General features: G+C 40.1%; 1 protein-coding gene and 1 pseudogene across 1 annotated transcript in view; one reads left to right on the forward strand and one right to left on the reverse strand.

Annotated features, from left to right (window-relative positions):
• The window catches only part of LOC133084415 (cytochrome c oxidase assembly protein COX16 homolog, mitochondrial), a 37,573-nt gene extending 36,247 nt beyond the window's left edge, over window positions 1-1,326 (reverse strand). Inside the window, exon 1 of the mRNA XM_061180982.1 lies at window positions 1,117-1,326. Coding sequence (XP_061036965.1) covers window positions 1,117-1,185 — 69 coding nt within the window. The 5' untranslated portion in view covers window positions 1,186-1,326. The remainder of the gene's footprint in view (window positions 1-1,116) is intronic.
• On the forward strand, window positions 1,184-14,116 carry LOC133084719 (UV radiation resistance-associated gene protein-like; annotated as a pseudogene).
• The last annotated feature ends 6,923 nt before the right edge of the window (window positions 14,117-21,039 follow it).

Here is a 21,039-nt window from a genome sequence, read left to right on the forward strand (position 1 = left end):
ATGCATGTGACCGCAAGTTAGTGACTACAATCACAGTATTTCTGAATGGATCTCTATTTTGTGGCAGGGGAATCTACAGGGAGGATAGTTTTTACACATTCCCTGTCAGCTACACAAATATAATTACTGCATTGTCTTATAAACAGTTTTCTTTAAACTTTAAAAAAGATAGATAAAAAGGAGTTTCCAAAGTTTAGAAAGAAATCCACATTCATCAAAGATGAGTAAAAAACTCATTACTTTTCTAAGGCCCTTCTTTCGTTTAGTCCTGCTTAAATGCAAAAGCTGGTAACTTCACCTGTACCAAATCCATACCAAAGTAATAAACTATTTAAAAGAAAGTGGACTTTGTCCACATGCTTTATATTTAAATTGTTTCATTTACTATGACATCAAGGCTTGCTGAAGCAAAGTAACTTGCCAAGGTCAAACTGAAAAGAAAATGAGTGGTCTCGCTCGACTCCAACTCGGGTTGGTGTTGTGTTAAGCCAACATCGATCTAAATTTTCAAGACGAATGCAACCTTCTGGGAACTCCGCGTAGGAGTGGATGCAAAGAAATAGACACCAAAACTGCTTTCAACGTGCTTTAAAAATATCAACTATAATTCAGCGACCATCTTTTGAGGGCTGCTACAATGCGCTACATTCAACTCACAAGGATTTAACTCATAACAATCCTGGAAGAATTAAGCCAGCTCACAAACTAAGAAGCTGAAACCTGAAGATGCCCGAAAATGTATAGTTAAATTAAGTAAATACAACTAGTTCCAATGATCCAGAGTATCGTCAAGCTGTAGCTAGGGGCGGGCGCGGGGGGCGGGGGGCAGGAAGGAAGTTTAGTAATCATCCAGACTTGGGTTAAAATCTGGTTCTGACATCACTCTCAGAAACACATCCAGGTAACTACCAAAGAGGTAAGAGGGGGCCTCGAGATCCCACTACCAGCGCGGGGAGAGACTAGGAGACTAGGACGGCCTAAACGCCAGCCCCTTCCTAGCCCAGACTGCCGTTCCGGGTCGCACGCGTTACAGTTTCACCGCACTCTCCTTCCAGCCAAACTTGTGGTCCCACCCCTTCCGGAATCCCTCCCCCATTTTTTTCTCACGGCGCTCACCAACATTGGAACTCCGTAGCGAAGGGTCTTATTCTTGCGCAGGGCGCGCTTCACCGCGTGGGCGAACATGACTGAACTCTCCGACCCACTTGGATGCCCACCCAAACAGGCCAGCGTGGCCTTCCGAATCTCAGTGGCTCTGGGTCCCTCCCGAGGAGTACGTCCTTTACTAACCTCCTTTCCTTTGCCTCCCAGTGCAGGGCCCTTCCAGCTAGGTCTCCGCCAGGCAAAAGCAATCGATCCGTAGTAACACACTCACGCTTCCCCCCGGAAATACGAGCGTCAGAGGTTTGGTCCGGCAAGCTGGTTTGCAATCGGGACTTAGGGACTTACGTCGTGTTTGTAGTAATCGTCAAACGATATAGAAACCTGTACCTCCTGTGTTCTGGGTCTCTTCTCAGAACACTCCCTGGCACATAAAATCAGCTCAATAAAATCTCTTTTAAAAAAGTTACTTTGAAGCCAGTACTCTAGCTTCTATAGTTATGTGTGGGATGGGTAGTTTACCAGCTTAAAAAAGATGGGGGGGGGGGGGGGAAAGTGCTGCGAAAGTTTAGGTTTACCGTTAACTGGTGTACTGTCTTGCTATCCGTGAATTTTTAATGCTAGTGCTTTTATTGCCAGGTTGCGTGTAATCTTCAGTCATTTATGAATGTCTAGTTTCCACTCATTCATCAACCATACAGCACACCTTTCTGTGGGACACAGAGAAGAAAAGATATGATCCCTGCCTTAAAGAGGCTGGCAAACTAATGGGCGCACGAATGAACCATGGGTAGCTTGGGAAACAGAACCCCCCCCCATGTGTGCATTTGCCAGGGTGAGTAAGAGAAAGTCTCAACTGTCAAGTGTTTGAGATGACATAATAGTATAGAGTGCAGGTGACATGACTCACATTTCCCATGCTATCCCTGAAATCTTTCCATCTATCCCTGCCTCTTTATTGCCACTGAAATATTCCTGGTTTAATCCCTTATCATCTTTCCATCTATTAAATTCGCCCCGAAGTGTCTCTAGAAAAGAAATTCCTGATCTCCTTCCTGCCTTTAGGCTGATCTAGTTAACACTCATATCTAGGCCCAAAAACAACAACACAAACAAACAAAAACCTTAATTATAGGGACTTCCCCGGCAGACCAGTGATTAAGACTCTGCACTTCCGATGCAGAGGGCGCCGGTTCTATCCCTGGTGGGGGGAACTGAGATTCCCACATGCCATGGGTGTGGCCAAAAATCTTAAAAAACAAAAACAAAAACAAAACCTTAATTATGAACTCAAGTGTATCTCCCACATTGCTGACAGTTATCTAAGAGACATAAATAATGATGAGATTCTCTTTTTTCTTTTCTGCCTACAATAGTCACTCCAATTTTCTTAGCAAGTAATTGAAGGGCGTTTGTAATATGACTTTGGCCTGCCTTTTCTGCCACTGTTCTTCATTCACTCCATGCTCCATCCTGGAGGAGATATTAACTCCCTGAGTAATGCATGAACTTCCACATCTTCCAGATGCCGTTTTAGGGACACCAGGTTCTTGAAGCCTCCCTTACTCCACAGGCAATGTAAATTATTTCCTCTTCAGAGCTCCACTAGTCTTTGACTAAAATATATCACAGAGCTCTATCACACTGTATTATCGGTTTTGGTGTACAAAGTCATTGTTGTCCAAACAGTATATAAGAAAGATGAAAAAAAGAAGAGTGGAAAGAATACTTCAGGGTTTGAATTTGAACTTTGGGGTTTTGTTTTGGGTTCTGGGGCTGAGCAAATGTATCAACCCTCACCCCTAAAGCATCACCTGAACTGAACCAGGAAGATTTTAAAGTGATCAGGGTAAGGTTTATTAAAGTAAGGCTGCTAATCCCTTCCCTTACCCCTATTTCTCCAATCTTCCCCTACCCCAATCTCTCCAAAAAAGAGACACCTTGCAAACCTGGGAACTGGAGCAGTAAGAAAGGTGGGAGACTTAGCCTGAGAGGTTAAGTCACACTACACAGTTGGTAGTGCTGAGAGAAAATTATTTAGATTCATGGGAAAGAGTCTGGAGCAGTTGTAGAATACAGGAGAATTTAGGATTGCAGAGATGGTCTTGTGAACAAGGTTGCTATGGTTTATGAATAGTCTCCTTCAGTGCTGTGATTCCTTTGTATTTTATTTTGAATTGTTTGACTTACACTTTTTGTTGTATGTTTGTTTGTTTAACTCATCTCTGTGAAGAGACAGAAACATATAGGGCCATAGGATTTATTAGAGAATATATTGTGAAGTGTGCAAAAATTTGTATATGGCATTGCCTCTCGCCTTATTCACTTCCTTTCAATACTTCAGAACTCATACAGCATCCAGGTTGGTCAAGTGTATTACTTCTCCAAGTTTTCCTCATATCTTAAATGTCAAGGACACTGTTCTAAAAGTCCAGACCTAGTCCTACCTTTTCACTACATAAAATGTCACGTTATGGATCTGACTCCAATAAAGGCTGGCACTCAACGAATAGTTAATAATGGATTAAATCATATACGTGTATTCTAGGTAATACAATAGCTAATAATCTGTTATCCTTTTCAGATAAAGCATATATTCAATTTAAGTGAATATAGGTCTTCAGTCTCCCATTTATTCCATCATCCAAATAAGCACTTATTAAGAACCTTGAAATGATCCCGAAGGAGCAACTAAATAGTAAGTATTACAAGTATGCTGGAAATTTTTCATGAGATAAAATATGGGACAGTGTGGCATTTAAGCACTTAAGAAATGTTTTGCCGAAAGCCTGCTTTCAGTTTTAAGCTTCGTTGGATTCGCTGGCAAAATTACCACTCATTAGACACAAATAAACAGCTTTAATCCACTCTTTAATGAAAGCTGATTTAACTTAATTTTAATATACAATCATTAGAAGGAAAGGAATAAGAATATTAGAGAAATATAACAGGGTATGCATCACTGAATTGAGCCAACACCTACTTCCAGATCCAAACAGAAGCTGGGAAGTCCTGAGTAACAGCAATCTGGAGCCCCAGTTGGGAAGGGTCCCGGGTGGTGCGTCCACCCCACGGGTGAGACTTCAGATTAGAGTTCTGGGGGCTTCCGTTTGTAATTCCAGGCCACAAACTGAAATCAGTTTGCGTGCAAAAATGCAGCTCGGGATTCACTTTAACAATGCTGTTGATTTCACCATGTGAGTCACAAGATTTTCCAGACTCCAGGGGACTGGCCAGGTCCTCAGGGCTCAAGAAATTGCAGGACCCACTCCCTTTCTTATTGTAAGCACCATTTGACTTGCTAGCAGCACTTGTTAGGTGTGCAAGCAGGCGCGCAGTCCAGGCAAGGTCACAGGTCGGTCAGAGGCCTGCTGCTGCCTCTGAAGGCTGAACAAGACTATTTTACTAGTTTTCCCAACAACAAATAACATGTATCCTCACCTTAAGCATCACTACTGTATACCTCAGTTTACCTATTTGTTAAATCAAAGTGATATTTGTCGTCATTTTTACAATTCTCACAAAAAACACAAGATAGCTCATCAGTATGGCTTCTGTTGCTTTCCCATAAATATGACTCAAATCCCATCTGTGTGTTTCTAGTGTTAATAAACAGAAAAATAGTTGACCCAGCCATCTTAACTGCCACACTTCCATGTGGCAGTTTATAAGAATTTACATCCAGAAAACAAGGCATCTCCACTGTCCATGCCAGTCCCTCAGCACTAGTATGTTCTTGATATCTAGCCAAGTTACATAATCCTCCAGTATCTGCTCTACCATCACTTAACTCACGCAAGTATATGGGAGTGTTGTTATCAAAATCACCAATCTTGAGAGCTTTAATAACGAAGTTAGGTTGTAGAACTATGGCCAAATTTAATGGCTGTGGTACAGAAAGATTACTTCATGAATCATCTGGTTTCATAATTGATATCTAGTATATAATTTAATTCACTAAAAATCTTAAAATTTTGGAAGAGCAAGATTCCAGACTCATTTTACAGGTGCACAAATTGAGGCTCAGAAAGGTTAAGAAGCTTGCACAATAGTTAACATTTGTACTATTTGTACACTAGTACAAATGTCCCAACTTGAACTAAACTTCCTATCACATTTGACAATACTGACTATCTCCTTGAAATTCTCTCCTCCCGTGGCTTCCATGAATGTTTGGCTCCCATGGATCTTCTCCAACTTTGAGACTTCTTTTTGTCTTCTTCAGCCTTACAAACCTTAAACTGGGGTCTTTAGCTCTCTTCCATTTTTTTTTATTTGTCCCAGTGACTCTCAAACTGTAGTGTGCACAGGATCCCCTGGAGACTTTATCAAAACACAGATTGCTGTGTCCCATCCCCAAGGCTTCTGATTCAGTAGATCTGGAATGGGACCTGAAAAACTGGATTTTCTAACAAGCATCCAGATGCTGCTGTTGCTGGTGGTGGTCCAGAGACTACAGTATGAGAACTATTGCTGTATCCTCTTTTGCTGGGTAAACTCAACTTTCACTTTGGCTTCAAATTTTATCACAGTGTGGATGACTTCTGGTACATTTCCAGTAACCTAAATGGTTTTCTAACACCTCAAAGTCAACATTCCACAAAGATCTCCTTCTGGACGGGGTAGGAGTCGTTCCCTCCATTCTATCTAATTTCTATGGCTAGAACTAGAGAGTTGGCTACTGAGTTTCCAATTCAGTCCAATTTCAAACCACTTAAAATTAGTACTTTGCATTATTCAACTAGGAAATTCACTGTTTTGCCCTTTATTGCATATTTCTCCTATGATAGTGATCATTAACATCTAGTTTTAGAATAATTCATGTTTTGTCTTACTATTTTTATATTTAATTATTTATTTATTTATTTATCTGTGCTGGGTCTTAGTTGCAGCATGCGAGATATGCGTTGTGGCGTGCGGGGCTCTTAGTTGCGGCATGCAGGATCTAGTTCCCTTGTCAAGGATTGAACCCAGGCCCCCTGCATTGGGAGTGCTGAGTCTTAACCCCTAGACCACCAGGGAAGTACCATATCTTATTACTTTTTATAGAGTATAGGCTATGGGATGAATGGGACTGTGTCTAATACATTTCTGTCCTCCATGACTTTTTTCATAGTCCTAAACCATAATTCATAATTTTTGGAAAAACAAATGAAATGGCAACTGGAAAGGTGGCAAGAGTTTCCCATACCATGCTATACGGTGAAGAATCCCCCATTACTGATTCCTAAACCAAACAAAAATCTGCTCCATAACACTTTGCAGAGAATCAAAGGTAACTCTTCTATACAAAAGTGCTAGAGATCTCTTCTGTACAGATTAGTGAAAGCAAAAGGAATTCAAAGTTAAATGCATTGTCTTGAAGTACACTTACTACCTTGGTTAAAAATAAGTTTCGGGCTTCCCTGGTGGTGCAGTGGTTAAGAATCCGCCTGCCAATGCAGGGGACATGGGTGTGAGCCCTGGTCCGGGAAGATCCCACATGCCACGGAGAAACTAAGCCCATGCGCCACAACTACTGAGCCTGTGCTCTAGAGCCCGCGAGCCACAACTACTGAAGCCCGCGCGCCTAGAGCCCATGCTCCGCAACAAGAGAAGCCACTGCAATGAGAAGCCCGCGCACCACAACAAAGAGTAGCCCCCGCTCGCCGCGACTAGAGAAAGCCCACGTGCAGTGACAAAGACCAAATGCAGCCAAAAATAAATAAATAAATAAATAAATAAAATTTTTAAAAATTCAAAAAAAAATAAGTTTCATGAGGTAGAGCAAATCAGGAAACTTCTAACTTTCCAATTGCCATGGGACTAAAGCCCATCTGAAAGCTTTCTGAATACTGTCAGTTAAGCTAACTAGGGCTTCCTTTTTGGGCAGGTGAATGTGTGCTTTTGTGATATAAGTCAACGGTGAAACAGAATCTTATCTATTGAAATTTATGTTAAAAAACCTTTGCAGGAAAACATATTTAGAAATGTAAAGACAAATCTTTGAATTCAGGGCAAGTAAAGTGTACTTTAAAATGAAGATAAATTTTTTGGAAAGGAAACCATTAAAAAATGGCCTAACTGTATGTGTGTTTTAAGTGCTTGAGTAACATCGGTTGCCCTGGTTTAAGAAAAAAGTAAAATATCATTGTACTATAAAGTTTCCTATACATCAAAACACAATGCACATCCAATAAAAATAGAACATGACACCTCAAAAGTAAATCGGCTTCCTAAAGTACCACTTCAATATCATATAACACTATTTTTAAAATTAAAATTTTTTTCAATTTTATGGAGATAAATTGACACATAACATTATATAAGATTAATGTGAACAACATAACAACTAGATATACATATATATTGTGAAATGTTTACCACGATAAATTTAGTTAACATTCATCACCTCATATAGGTACAATATTTTTCCTTGTGTTGAGAACTTTTAAGATCTATAACACTATTAGTAATACTACTTTGCATAACCCCCCAAATCAAAAAGGGTATCAAAATAGAAATTATAAGTTATATGGCAAGTAAGAAAAAGGAAAAAATTTCATATGAAATGCTATTATTTAAGATGACAGAAAATAAATATCTGACTTACACACACACAAAAAAAAAGAACCAAGAGAAAGTATAAAGAGAGAATTAGTCAAAAGAAAAGCTAAAATAAAAGAAATGGAAAACAAACAAAACCAGAAGAATGGATCAATAAAACCAAAAGCTGGTTATTACAAAGAATCAATTAATAGATTAAGGGAAAAAATTTAATGTTAGGGATGAGACAGAAAATAAAAACGTGTAAAAGAAAATAAAAGGGATTACATGAGAATTTCAAGTTATCTTCTATTACAGTAAATAAATTGAACAGCTAGAGAAATTGATGTTTTAGTGATAAAACATAAAGGATCATTTAAAAATCGAAAATTGGGACTTCCCTGGTGGTGCAGTGGTTAAGAATCCACCTGCCAATGCAGGGAACACGGGTTTGAGCCCTGGTCCGGGAAGATCCCACATGTGCGCCACAACTACTGAGGCCAACTGCCACAACTACTGAAGCCCATGTGCTGAGCCGGTGCTCTGCAACAAAAGAAGCCACTGCAATGAGAAGCCCGTGCACCACAACGAACAATGAAGAGTAGCCCCTGCTCACCACAACTAGAGAAAGCCCATGCGCAGCAGTGAAGACCCAACACAGCCAAAAATAAATAAATAAATAAATAAATTTATTTTAAAAAAAAAGATCAAACATAACAAGTACTATGGAAATTGCAAATTTACCATTAAGAAGAACTAGGCAGTTGGCTGTGACACAGGAAGAAACATTCATGTTAATTGAGCCAAACCATATCTTGCAAAAGTCTAGTGCAAAATTTTATTCCTCCTCTATTAAGATCTTCTTGGGAACTATTATATAGGTACTTTTACTGGTTCCTTAAAGGAATTTATCATTTCATGGTTTCAAGAGCCTTTTCCCCAACACTGTATGATCACAGACCTGATATCAACTTCCTTTGCCAGTTGTTTGAAGGTTTTTGGAAGAATTTGAGTTCTTATGGCTTGTCCTTTATGTCCTCCCTAGGTGCAAAGTTCTTTACTGTCTACATATGTTGGGTATCCCTCAAACAAAAAATTATCACTTTTTGTGGAGCCCCAGAGTTGATGCCCAGGGAAAATTTAGAAACCCAAGAGGAAGGATTGGAGTCTAGAGTGATAATGAGAAAATAAGGCAAATTTGAAAACAAACGTAAATGAGTAGTTGGTATTAGAATGGACTGATGGGTGGAGAATCTAGATGTTAAAGGTTTAATCCTTGGAGGTTTCTGCAGAGATGCAGGTTGGGCTATGGGGAGAAGGTCTCTGAGGGGCATTGTGGCCTCCAGGAGGCGGTGCGGAGAATGCATCTAGGGAACCAGGTCTAAAGTGCCCCCGGGACCAAACAAGCTTGAAAATACAGAAGGCATCTGAGGAAATAACACTAAGTTGAGAATTTAGCCCAAAAATCAGTGGGGGAGGAAATACACAAACTTTAAAGTTTGTAGGAAGACCCTAAGGTAAAGAATCTGGTATTTTTGAGTAACTGAAAGGCCAAGGAGGAGAGGGATCAGAGAGAAAGCATGGAGTGTGGAGTGAAATGAGTTTGGAGAAAGTAGGCAGGAATTAGATCATGCAGTGCATTATAAGTGGTGACGAGTATTTTGGACTGAATCCTACGGGCAGCTGGAAACTTCTAGGGGATTTCTAAGCAGGGGAGAGATGGGAATATAAGCCACCCCACCCCCCTCGCTGTCCCCCAGAGCCAGGTGAACAAGGGGTGTCCCATGGGTGGCAGCTGCAAAAACCAGGCCACCAGACATAAAAAACTAAGTCACCAGCAGTATGGTGGAATAAAACTCCCCTCCAGGAGACACTGGTGCACTGGAGTGTAGCAGAGGGAGAGCTTTAAGATAGTGCCCGCCCTCCAAGGTCTCTGAAAAGGATTATAGTCAGCCCTTAGATGAATGTTTAGTTAGAGGCCTGCCCCTCAGGTCGCAGTCATAATGATTAGCTAATAGGCTTCCTTCACAGAAAGATCAAGCTTTTGGGTCTGTTGCCTTTTGCTGTGTCCTGGGGGTGGTAGCTGTTTAAGAACTCTTTCTCTGTTGGCTACAATCCTGTGGGACCCAAGAGGTTAAGCCCCACTGTCCTCCAGAGCCAGGCAATGTAGAGGTATCTCCTGGCAGCAGCCACAAATATCTGGGTGCCAGACAGAGGAGTATGAGCTCCTTTCTAGGTGACATCAATTATTACAGTCCCATGGGACAGGAACACAAACTCCCCTGGCCTCCAGAGCCAGGCAGTTAAGATGCATGCCTTTGGCAGCAGCCGCAAAGATCTGGGCAGCAGACGCATGTAAGAGCTCCCTTCCAGGAGATACTGGTGCTCTGGAGCATGGCAAAGGGAGAGTGCAAAGATGGCACCCGCCAGTCTCTGTCCCTGGAGAGTATTCCAGCAGGCTCCCAGATGTATGTGTTAAATTAGATGCCTGCCCCTCAGGCTGATGCTTTAATATAAGCAGGTGAGCCTCCTTCACTTTATTTTTTATTTTTTTAAAGTTTTATCTATACAATTTTTATTTTATATTTTTTAATTACAATGTTTTCTTCCAAGGTTATTGAGATGTAATTGACATACAGCACTGTAAAAGTGTACAGTATAATGATGTAACTTACATCATGAAATGATTACCACAATAAGTTTAGTAAACATCCATCTCATAAAGATACAATATTAAACAATTAGAGAAAATTATATTTTCCTTGTGATGAGACCTCAGGATTTACTCTCTTAACGACTTTCATATATAACACACAGCAGTGTTAATTATATTTATCCTGTGGTACACTACATCCCTGTATTTATTGATCATAAAACTGGAAGTTTGTACTTTTTGACTACCTTCATCCCTCCCTGCAACCCTGCCTGCAGTAAGCACAAATCTGATCTCGTTTTCTGTGAGTTTGTTTCTTTGTTTGTCTGTTTGTTTTGAGGTATAATTGACCAACAATGCTATATTAGTTCCTGGTATATAGCACCGTGATTCCATATTTCTATACATTTCAAAATGATCACCATGGTAAGTCTACTTACCATCTGTCACCATACAAAGACATTACATGATTATTGACTATATACTCCACAGAGTACATGTCATACCCATGACTCATTATTAATTTTGTAACTGGAAGTTTCTACCTGTCAATCTCTCCTCCCCTGCCTCCCCTCTGGCAACCATCTGTTCTTTGTATCTATGACTATGTTTCTATTTTGTTATGTTTGTTCATTTGTCTTGATTTATTTATTTATTTATTTATTTTATAAATTTATTTATTGTATTGATTTTTATTTTTGGCTGCATTGGGTCTTCATTGCTGTGCACGGGCTTTCTCTAGTTGCAGCGGGCAGGGGCTACTCTTCATTGCAGTGCGTGGGCTTCTCATTGTGATGGCTTCTCTTTGTTGCGGAGCATAGGATCTAGACACGCAGGCTTCAGTAGTTGTGGCAAGCAGGCTCAGTAGTTATGGCTCATGGGCTCTGGAGCGCAGGCTCAGTAGTTGTGACACACGGGATTAGTTGCTCTGTGACATGTGTGATCTTCCCAGACCAAGGCTCGAACCCGTGTCCCCTGCATTGGCAGATGGATTCTTAACCACTGTGCCAACAGGGAAGCCCTGTCTTGATTTTTAGATTTCACATAAAAGTGAAATCATATAATATTTGTCTTTCTCTGGTTGACTTATTTCCCTAAGCGTAATACCACCTAAGCCCATTCATGTTGCCACAAATGACAAGATTTCATTCTTTTTTATGGCTGAGTAATATTTTACTTTATAGATGTATTGTGTGTATATATATATAAAATACATACCACATATATATATAAATACCTATATATATAAATACCAATATATATATAAATACACACATATATATATACACACACACACATATATATATATATACACACATATATATCACATCTTCTTTTTCTATTCATCTATGGATGGACCCTTAGGTTGCTCCCATATCTTGGCTATTGTAAATAATGCTGCAATGAACATTGGGGTACATATATCTTTTCAAATTAGTATTTTCATTTTCTTTGGATAAGTAACCAGGAAGGGAACTGCTGGACTGTACGGTAGTTCTATTTTTCATTTTTTGAGGAACCTCCATACTCTTTTCCATAGTGGCTGCACCAATTTACATTCCCACCAACAGTGCACGAGTGTTCCCTTTTCTCCACATCTTGCCAACACTTGTTATTTGTTGTCTTTTTGATGATAGCCATTCTGACAAGTGTGGAATATCCCTAATGATTAGTGATGTTGTAAACCTGAAACTAACAGAATGTTATATGTCAATTATACATCAATACAAATTATTTAAAATGTACTGGTGCAAGGGGCAACATCATCTTTAAGGAGTTCAGTTGAGTCCCTCATCTGTAGAACAGTTTGATGGTACATTGTCACAGACCAGTGTTTGTTAAGAGCTCTGAGGATAATGAGTTCTCCCAAGTAACAGAGGTCAGGGGCTGCACTTAAGAGCCTGAAACTAGGGGACCAGAATTAGCATCAAAATTGCCAATATTGGAGGGGCAGCTGAAGTGATTTACCTTTTACCTAAGGACTTTTGAGGTGCTAACAGACAATGTCATTCTAAGACAAACAGATGAGTAGCCAAAGAGAGTGCTGCTTAACATCTATAATCAGAAGAAGGCAAAGTTGGAGGACCAGGAGACTGAGAATGGTTGCACCAAAAAAAAAAAAAAAAAAGAAAAAAGAAAATAGTGACGCCTGCTCAGTTCATGGAACAAAGCCAATTTTCAAATACAAAATCTGTTGACTAAAGAGATCGCTGGGTTCCTAGGAGGAAGGACATATCAACATCATGACAAATAGATTATGTAGTGATTCTCCCAGTCCTTTCCTCAAGAAACCTACAACCATTTCCTTGGGAGACAATATGGTAGGGATAGAGAAACAACTAGAATTGAGAAGATTAATGGACACAGTGTCTGCACTGATATTGATGCTCAGACTCCAAAGCATTTTCATGGACCCTGAAATAGTGGGAGCTTATGACATCAGGAAATAAGAGGAGTCCTAGCTGGCATACATTTTACAATGTGTTCAGTGGTCTGCAGTCCAACCCAGTGGTCATGCCTCCAAGTCCCCAGGTATATAATTGGGATTGGTATCTTAGGCAGTGGGGATAATGTCCTTATAAGGCCCTTGGCATGCGGAATAAGGGCTATCATCATCACTGTGCAGGTGGAAGCCTCTTAAACATCCTTCTGGCCCTGGCCAAGATAGTGAATCAAAGTCAATATTGTGTTCACGGTGGGAAGATGGACACAAGGGTCACCTTTAAAGACAAAAAGAGGCAGCAGTGGTTGTACATATCATATCTCCATTGAAATCACCAGTCTGGCCCTAACAGAAACCTAATCAATCCTAATGAGTGATTGTAGACAACCAACTTACAATTTTATAATTTCTTATAATTTTAAGGGATCTAGATCAACAGTCAAAGATAATATTAATGACAAGCTGAAAAGGAGAGTTTCCATTATATCCAAAAGGAGGGGAGAAGTGGCAGTTTGATTACAGTGTCTATCTTCTGAACAAAAATATAGCACAGCTAAGATAACAACATGGACTAGGGACTCCAGACTTGAGGCAAACCCTCCCTAACCTGAAAAACTTCATGGAGCACAGACTAGTGGTCAGGTGCAACAGACATCACACCTCCAGTACAATCCCTGTTCCAAAGATACAAAGCTCCATATTTGGGGGTGCAGATGTAGGCTTCTCTGGGGGATCCCTTCACCAGACAAAGGACACCGGAAATGGGCTAGCTCAGGGAATGAGAGACGTGAGTACAAAACCCCTCCCCCCAGTTACAACTCGGCATTAGCCCAGCCTGTGACCACCATCCCCTCCACAGGAGAATCTGAGAGAAAGACAATGTCTCTGTCTTCCTCCTTATACACCTCCAAAGAAAACAAGAAAAAAGGGGTAGATCTGGGAGACAGATTACATGGAGGCCAAGTGAGTGTGAACACTAGCCAGGAACAGGGACAAGTCCTCTCGGGGTCTCCAGCCACAGTCAGCGGCACCCTCCTGCCCAGCGAGCAGACCGGCTCCTCCAGCACCCTGCTTCCGGAGACGGGGGTGGGAGGGGATTTCCACCCTGGGTCTGAAGACGAGCTCTGCTATGCCATGGAGCAAGTGGAAGAGTTCATCGGTATGAAAGCCACAGGCTTCACCTCAGGCAACCAGCTGGAAGCATTTAACTGCATCCCCGTGGACAGTGCCGGGGCAGTGGAGTGTGATGAACAAGTTCTGGGAGAATTTGAAGAGTTCTCCCCAAGGATCTATGCACTGAATGAAAACATATCCAGCTTCCGCCGGCCACGCAGGAGTTCTGATAAGTGAAGCGAGAGGACAGACAGTAGGACCAGGGTAGAGTCACTGCTTGAAATGAGGATAAAGCTGCACTGGTCACCCTTTGTAATAATTATGACACAAAATGAATATCAATGAAGGCTATTCCTCAGAAAAATAGACTTTGTGAATTGAGGAGGAACTCAGGATCACTGTGTATCAGTGGGCCAAAGTTAGATTTTGCTTGCAAGATTTGCTTTTCAGGCCTGACAATTGTTTAAAGGCAAAAGTCACTCTCTAGCTCGAGTCACTTTATAGGCATTTGTCTGCTTTTTTATTGACACTTCTATGTTATCTTCAGAGGGAAGATGATAATACATAAATAATATAGTGAACTCGCCTTTAGTTTCTCATAAGCATTTGCCCTCACCATAGTTTATGAAACTTTGGGGAAATTGAATATTCAGTAAAGGTCTCCAGGATCTTTGGCCATCCATTAAGTTGATGAATAAGAAGCACATTGTTCTCCTTATACACAGGCCCACGTGCCCCGTCCCTGCCCCCAGGCTCCACAGTCAACCTAGCTGTCGTCCCATCTGCAGAGTAGATGCTTGTGCATCTTGAACGACTGAGAACACCACATTCACTGGTTCTTTAATGCAGTCACCATGACCTTCCAGCTCTTCCAGTCAGCCATACCCTTGATGCAGCCCTCAGATTAGATGAAAAACCTCACCTCTGGTGGATCCCAGGGGACCCCCAAGGACCACAAGGTTACTATAGTCAGATGGCATCCAGCTCCACTTGGGAGTCAAAGTTTTTATGTGGGTAGATGCTGTTGTCAAAAGCTGGGTGTGTTTTCTGGCAATGCACTCACCATATAGAAATCCTTATATGTAAATCCCATGTAAATTTATCACATTTCAGTTGGAAAGGAAGGCATTATATATGATGAAATATATATGGAGAGTCAGGCTGTCCAATGTGCAAACTGCAAGGCAGTTGAGGTAGTTGGATTAAGAGACTAGATGAGGCATAGAATACTACTGGTATGTGTGCAATGGAATAAATACGAAGTTATGTTTTTGAGGTCCATTTTCATTCCTGGAGCTCAGATTTCATTTGCTATTGCTATGTACTTTATATACCCAAGGACATTGCCTCAGGGTTGCAAGCTCTTTAAGGAAATTTTGTGCTTATATCCATGTATTGTATAGAAGAACACAAATTGAGTTTTCCTCAAAAAAAAAAAGCAGTTCAAGATTTTAGAGATAGCATGATAACCAAAGAGAAAATCACATACACTCAAATGTATGAGACTATAAATTACATAGCTTGAGGGAAAAGAAAGTCCTTCACAAATGCAAACAGTTCCATAATGATACCAGCAGTTAATGGAAAAATGGAAGTAAGAGAGAAAAAAGGTTACAAGGACCACGGTTATCATGCTTTGGCAAATGGACTGCTCAATTTGAAACCAAAGTGCTCTCCTTCTGGGAAGACACAGTTTAGTTTCAACAAGTGCCTTTGGATCAGCAAGAAATAAAGGTGTTGGAGATTGGTTCAAGATGGCGGAGAAGGACGTGTGCTCATTCCCTCTTGCGAGAGCAAAGGAATCACAACTAACTGCTGAACAATCATCGACAGGAAGACACTGAAACTCACCAAAAAAGATACCCCACATCCAAAGACAAAGGAGAAGCCACAATGACACATTAGGAGGGGTGCAATCACAATAAAATCAAATCCCATAACTGCTGGATGGGTGACTCACAAACTGGAGAACACTTATACCACAGAAGTCCACCCACTGGAGTGAAGGTTCTGGGCCCCACGTTAGGCCTCCCAACCTGGGGGTCTGGCAATGGGAGGAGGAATTCCTAGAGAATCAGACGTTGAAGGCTAGCAGGATTTGATAGCAGGACTTTGACAGGACTGGGGGAAACAGAGACTCCACTCGTGGAGGGCACACACAAAGTAGTGTGCGCATCGGGACCCAGGGGAAGGAGCAGTGACCCCATAGGAGACTGAACCAGACCTACCTGCTAGTGTTGGAGGGTCTCCTGCAGCAGTGTGTGGTGGCTGTGGCTCACCGTGGGGACAAGGACACTGGCAGCAGAAGTTCTGGGAAGTACTCCTGGTCTTGAGCCCTACCAGAGTCCTTCATTAGCCCCACCAAGGAGCCACGTAGGCTCCAGTGTTGGGTCACCTCAGGCCAAACAACCAACAGGGAAGGAACCCAGCCCGACTCAACAGCAGACAAGCAGATTAAAGTCTTACTGAGCTCTGCCCACCAGAGCAACAGCCAGCTCGACCCACCACCCGTCCCTCCTATCAGGAAACCTGCACAAGGCTCTTAGATAGCCTCATCCACCAGAGGGCAGACAGCAGAAGCAAGAAGAACTACAATCCTGCAGCCTGCGGAACAAAAACCACATTTCACAAAAAGATAGACAAGATGAAAAGGCACAGGGCTATGTACCAGATGAAAGAACAAGATAAAACCCCAGAAAAACAACTAAATGAAGTGGAGATAGGCAACCTTCCAGAAAAAGAATTCAGAATAATGATAGTGAAGGTGATCCAGGTCCTTGGAAAAAGAATGGAGATAAAGATCGAGAAGATGCAAGAAATGTTTAACAAAGACCTAGAAGAATTAAAGAACAAACAAACTGATGAACAATACAATAACTGAAATGAAAAATACACTAGAAGGAATCAATAGCAGAATAATTGAGGCAGAAGAACGGATAAGTGACCTGGAAGACAGAATGGTAGAATTCACCGCCATGGAACACAATAAAGAAAAAAGAATGAAAAGAAATGAAGACAGCCTAAGAGACTTCTGGGACAACAATAAACGCAACAATATTCGCGTTATAGGGGTACCAGAAGGAGAAGAGAGAGAGAAAGGACAAGAGAAAATATTTGAAGAGATTATAGTGGAAAATTTCCCTAACATGGGAAAGGAAAGAGCCACCCAAGTCCAGGAAGCGCAGAGAGTGCCAGGCAGGATAAACCCAAGGAGGAACACACCATGACACATAGTAATCAAATTGACAAAAATTAAAGACAAAGAAAAATTATTGAAAGCAGCAAGGGAAAAACAACAAATAACATACAAGGGAACTCCCATAAGGTTAACAGCTGATTTGTCAGCAGAAACTCTACAAGCCAGAAGGGAGTGGCATGATATATTTAAAGTGATGAAAGGAAAGAACCTACAACCAAGATTACTCTACCCGGCAAGGATCTCATTCAAATTTGATGGCGAAATCAAAAGCTTTACAGACAAGCAAAAGCTAAGAGAATTCAGCACCACCAAACCAGTTCTACAACAAATGATAAAGGAACTTCTCTAAGTGGGAAACACAAGAGAAGAAGAGGACCTACAAAAACAAATGCATAACCATTAAGAAAATGGTAATAGAAACATACATATCGATAATCACCTTAAACGTGAATGGATTAAATGCTCCAACCAAAAGACACAGGCTCACTGAATGGATACAAAAACAAGACCCATATATACATGCTGTCTACAAGAGACCCACTTCAGACCTAGGGACACATACAGACTGAAAGTGAGGGGATGGAAAAAGATATTCCATGCAAATGGAAATCAAAAGAAAGCTGGAGTAGCAATACTCATATCAGATAAAATAGAATTTAAAATAAAGAATGTTACAAGAGACAAGGAAGGACACTACATAATGATCAAGGGATCAATGCAAGAAGAAGATATAACAATAATAAATATATATGCACCCAACATAGGAGCACCTCAATGCATAAGGCAACTGCTAACAGCTATTAAAGAGGAAATCGACAGTAACACAATAATACTGGGGGACTTTAACACCTCATTTACAATTATGGACATGTCATCCAAACAGAAAATTAATATGGAAACACAAGCTTTAAATGACACAATACACCAGATAGATTTAATTGATATTTATAGGACATTCCATCCAAAAACAGCAGATTACACTTTCTTCTCAAGTGTATATGGAACATTCTCCAGGATAGATCACATCTTGGGTCACAAATCAAACCTCAGTAAATTTAAGAAAATTGAAATCATGTCAAGCATCTTTTCTGATGACAATGCTATGAGATTAGAAATCAATTGCAGGGAAAAAACGTAAAAAATACAAACACATGGAGGCTAAACAATACATTACTAAATAACCAAGAGATCACTGAAGAAATCAAAGAGGAAATCAAAAAATACCTAGAGACAAATGACAACGAAAACACAACGATCCAAAACCTATGGGATGCAGCGAAAGCAGTTCTAAAAGGGAAGTTTATAGCAATACAAGCCTACCTCAAGAAACAAGAAAAATCTCACCTAAAGAATCTAACCTTACACCTACAGGAACTAGAGAAAGAAGAACAAACAAAATCCAAAATTAGTAGAAGGAAGGAAATCATAAAGATCAGAGCAGAAATAAATGAAATAGAAACAAAGAAAACAATAGCACAGATCAATAAAACTAAAAGTTGGTTCTTTGAGAAGATAAACAAAATTGATAAACCATTAGCCAGACTCATCAAGAAAAAGAGGGAGAGGACACAAATCAATAAAATTAGAAATGAAAAAGGAGAAGTTACAACAGACACCACAGAAATACAAAGCATCCTAAGAGACTACTACAAGCAACTCTATGCAAATAAAATGGACAACCTGGAAGAAATGGACAAATTCTTAGAAAGGTATAACCTACCAAGACTGAACCAGGAAGAAATAGAAAATATGAACACACCAATGACAAGTAAGGAAATTGAAACTGTGATTAAAAATCTTCCAACAAACAGAAGTCCAGGACCAGATGGCTTCACAGGTGAATTCTTTCAAACATTTAGAGAAGAGCTAACACCCATCCTTCTCAAACTCTTCCAAAAATTGCAGAGGAAGGAAAACTCCCAAACTCATTCTATGAGGCCACCATCACCATGATACCAAAACCAGACAAGGATACTAAAAAAAAAAGAAAATTACAGACCAATATCACTGATGAATATAGATGCAAATATACTCAACAAAATACTCGCAAACAGAATCCAACAACACATTAAAAGGATCATACACCACGATCAAGTGGGATTTATCCCAGGGATGCAAGGATTCTAAAATATATACAAATCAATCAATGTGATACACCATATTAATAAATTGAAAAATAAAAACCATATGATCATCTCAATAGATGCAGAAAAAGCTTTTGACAAAATTTAACACCAATTTATGATAAAAACTCTCCAGAAAGTGGGCATAGAGGGAACCTACCTCAACATAATAAAGGCCATATATGACAAACCCACAGCAAACATCATTCTCAATGGTGAAAAACTGAGTGCATTTACTCTAAGATCAGGAACAGGACAAGGATGTCCACTCTCGCCACTATTATTCAACATAGTTTTGGAAGTCCTAGCCACAGCAATCAGAGAAGAAAAAGAAATAAAAGGAATTCAAATTGGAAAAGAAGAAGTAAAACTGTCACTGTTTGCAGATGACATGATACTATACACAGAGAATCCTAAAGATGCCACCAGAAAACTACTAGACCTAATCAATGAATTTGGTAATGTTGCGGGATACAAAATTAATCCACAGAAATCTCTTGCATTCCTATACACTAATGATGAAAACTCTGAAAGAGAAATTAAGGAAACACTCCCATTTACCATTGCAACAAAAAGAATAAAATACCTAGGAATAAACCTACCTAGGGAGACAAAAGACCTCTATGCAGAAAACTATAAGACACTGATGAAAGAAATTAAAGATGATACAAACAGATGGAGAGATATACCATGTTCCTGGATTGGAAGAATCAATATTGTGAAAATGACTATACCACACAAAGCAATCTACAGATTCAGTGCAATGCCTATGAAATTACCAATGACATTTTTTATAGAACTAGAACAAAAACTCTTAAAATTTGTATGGAGACACAAAAGACCCTGAATAGCCAAAGCAGTCTTCAGGGAAAAAAACGGAGCTGGAGGAATAAGACTCCCTGACTTCAGACTATACTACAAAGCTACAGTAATCAAGACAATATGGTACTGGCACAAAAGCAGAAATATAGATACAGAACAGGATAGAAAGCCCAGAGGTAAACCCACACACCTATGGTCAACTAATCTATGAAAAATGAGGCAAGGATATACAATGGAGAAAAGACAGTCTCGTCAACAAGTGGTGCTGGGAAAAGTGGACAGCTACATGTAAAAGAATGAAATTAGAACACTCCCTAACACCATACACAAAAATAAACTCAAAATGGATTAGAGACCTAAATGTAAGACTGGACACTATAAAACTCTTAGAGGAAAACATAGGAAGAACACTCTTTGACATAAATCACAGCAAGATCTTTTTTGATCCACCTTGTAGAGTAATGGAAATAAAAACAAAAATAAACAAATGGGACCTAATGAAACTTAAAAGCTTTTGTACAGCTAAGGAAACCATAAACAAGACGAAAAGACAGCCCTCAGAATGGGAGAAAATATTTGCAAATGAATCAATGGACAAAGGATTAATCTCTAAAATATATAAACAGCTCATGCAACTCAATGTTAAAAAAACAAACAACCCAATCAAAAAATGGGCAGAAGACCTAAATAGATATTTCTCCAAAGAAGACATACAGATGGCCATGAAGCACATGAAAAGCTGCTGAACATCACTAATTATTAGAGAAATGCAAATCAAAACTACAATGAGGTATCAACTCACACCAGTTAGAATGGCATCATCAGAAAATGTACAAACAACAAATGCTGGAGAGGGTGTGGAGAAAAGGGAATGCTCTTGCACTGTTGGTGGGAATGTAAGTTGATACAGCCACTATGGAGAACAGTATGGAGGTTCCTTAAAAAACTAAAAATAGAATTACCATATGACCCAGCAATCCCACTACTGGGCATATACCCAGAGAAAACCATAATTCAAAAAGACACATGCACCCCAATGTTCATTGCAGCACTATTTACA

The sequence above is a fragment of the Eubalaena glacialis genome, chromosome 2, assembly GCF_028564815.1.
Source record: "Eubalaena glacialis isolate mEubGla1 chromosome 2, mEubGla1.1.hap2.+ XY, whole genome shotgun sequence".
Lineage (NCBI taxonomy): Eukaryota > Metazoa > Chordata > Mammalia > Artiodactyla > Balaenidae > Eubalaena > Eubalaena glacialis.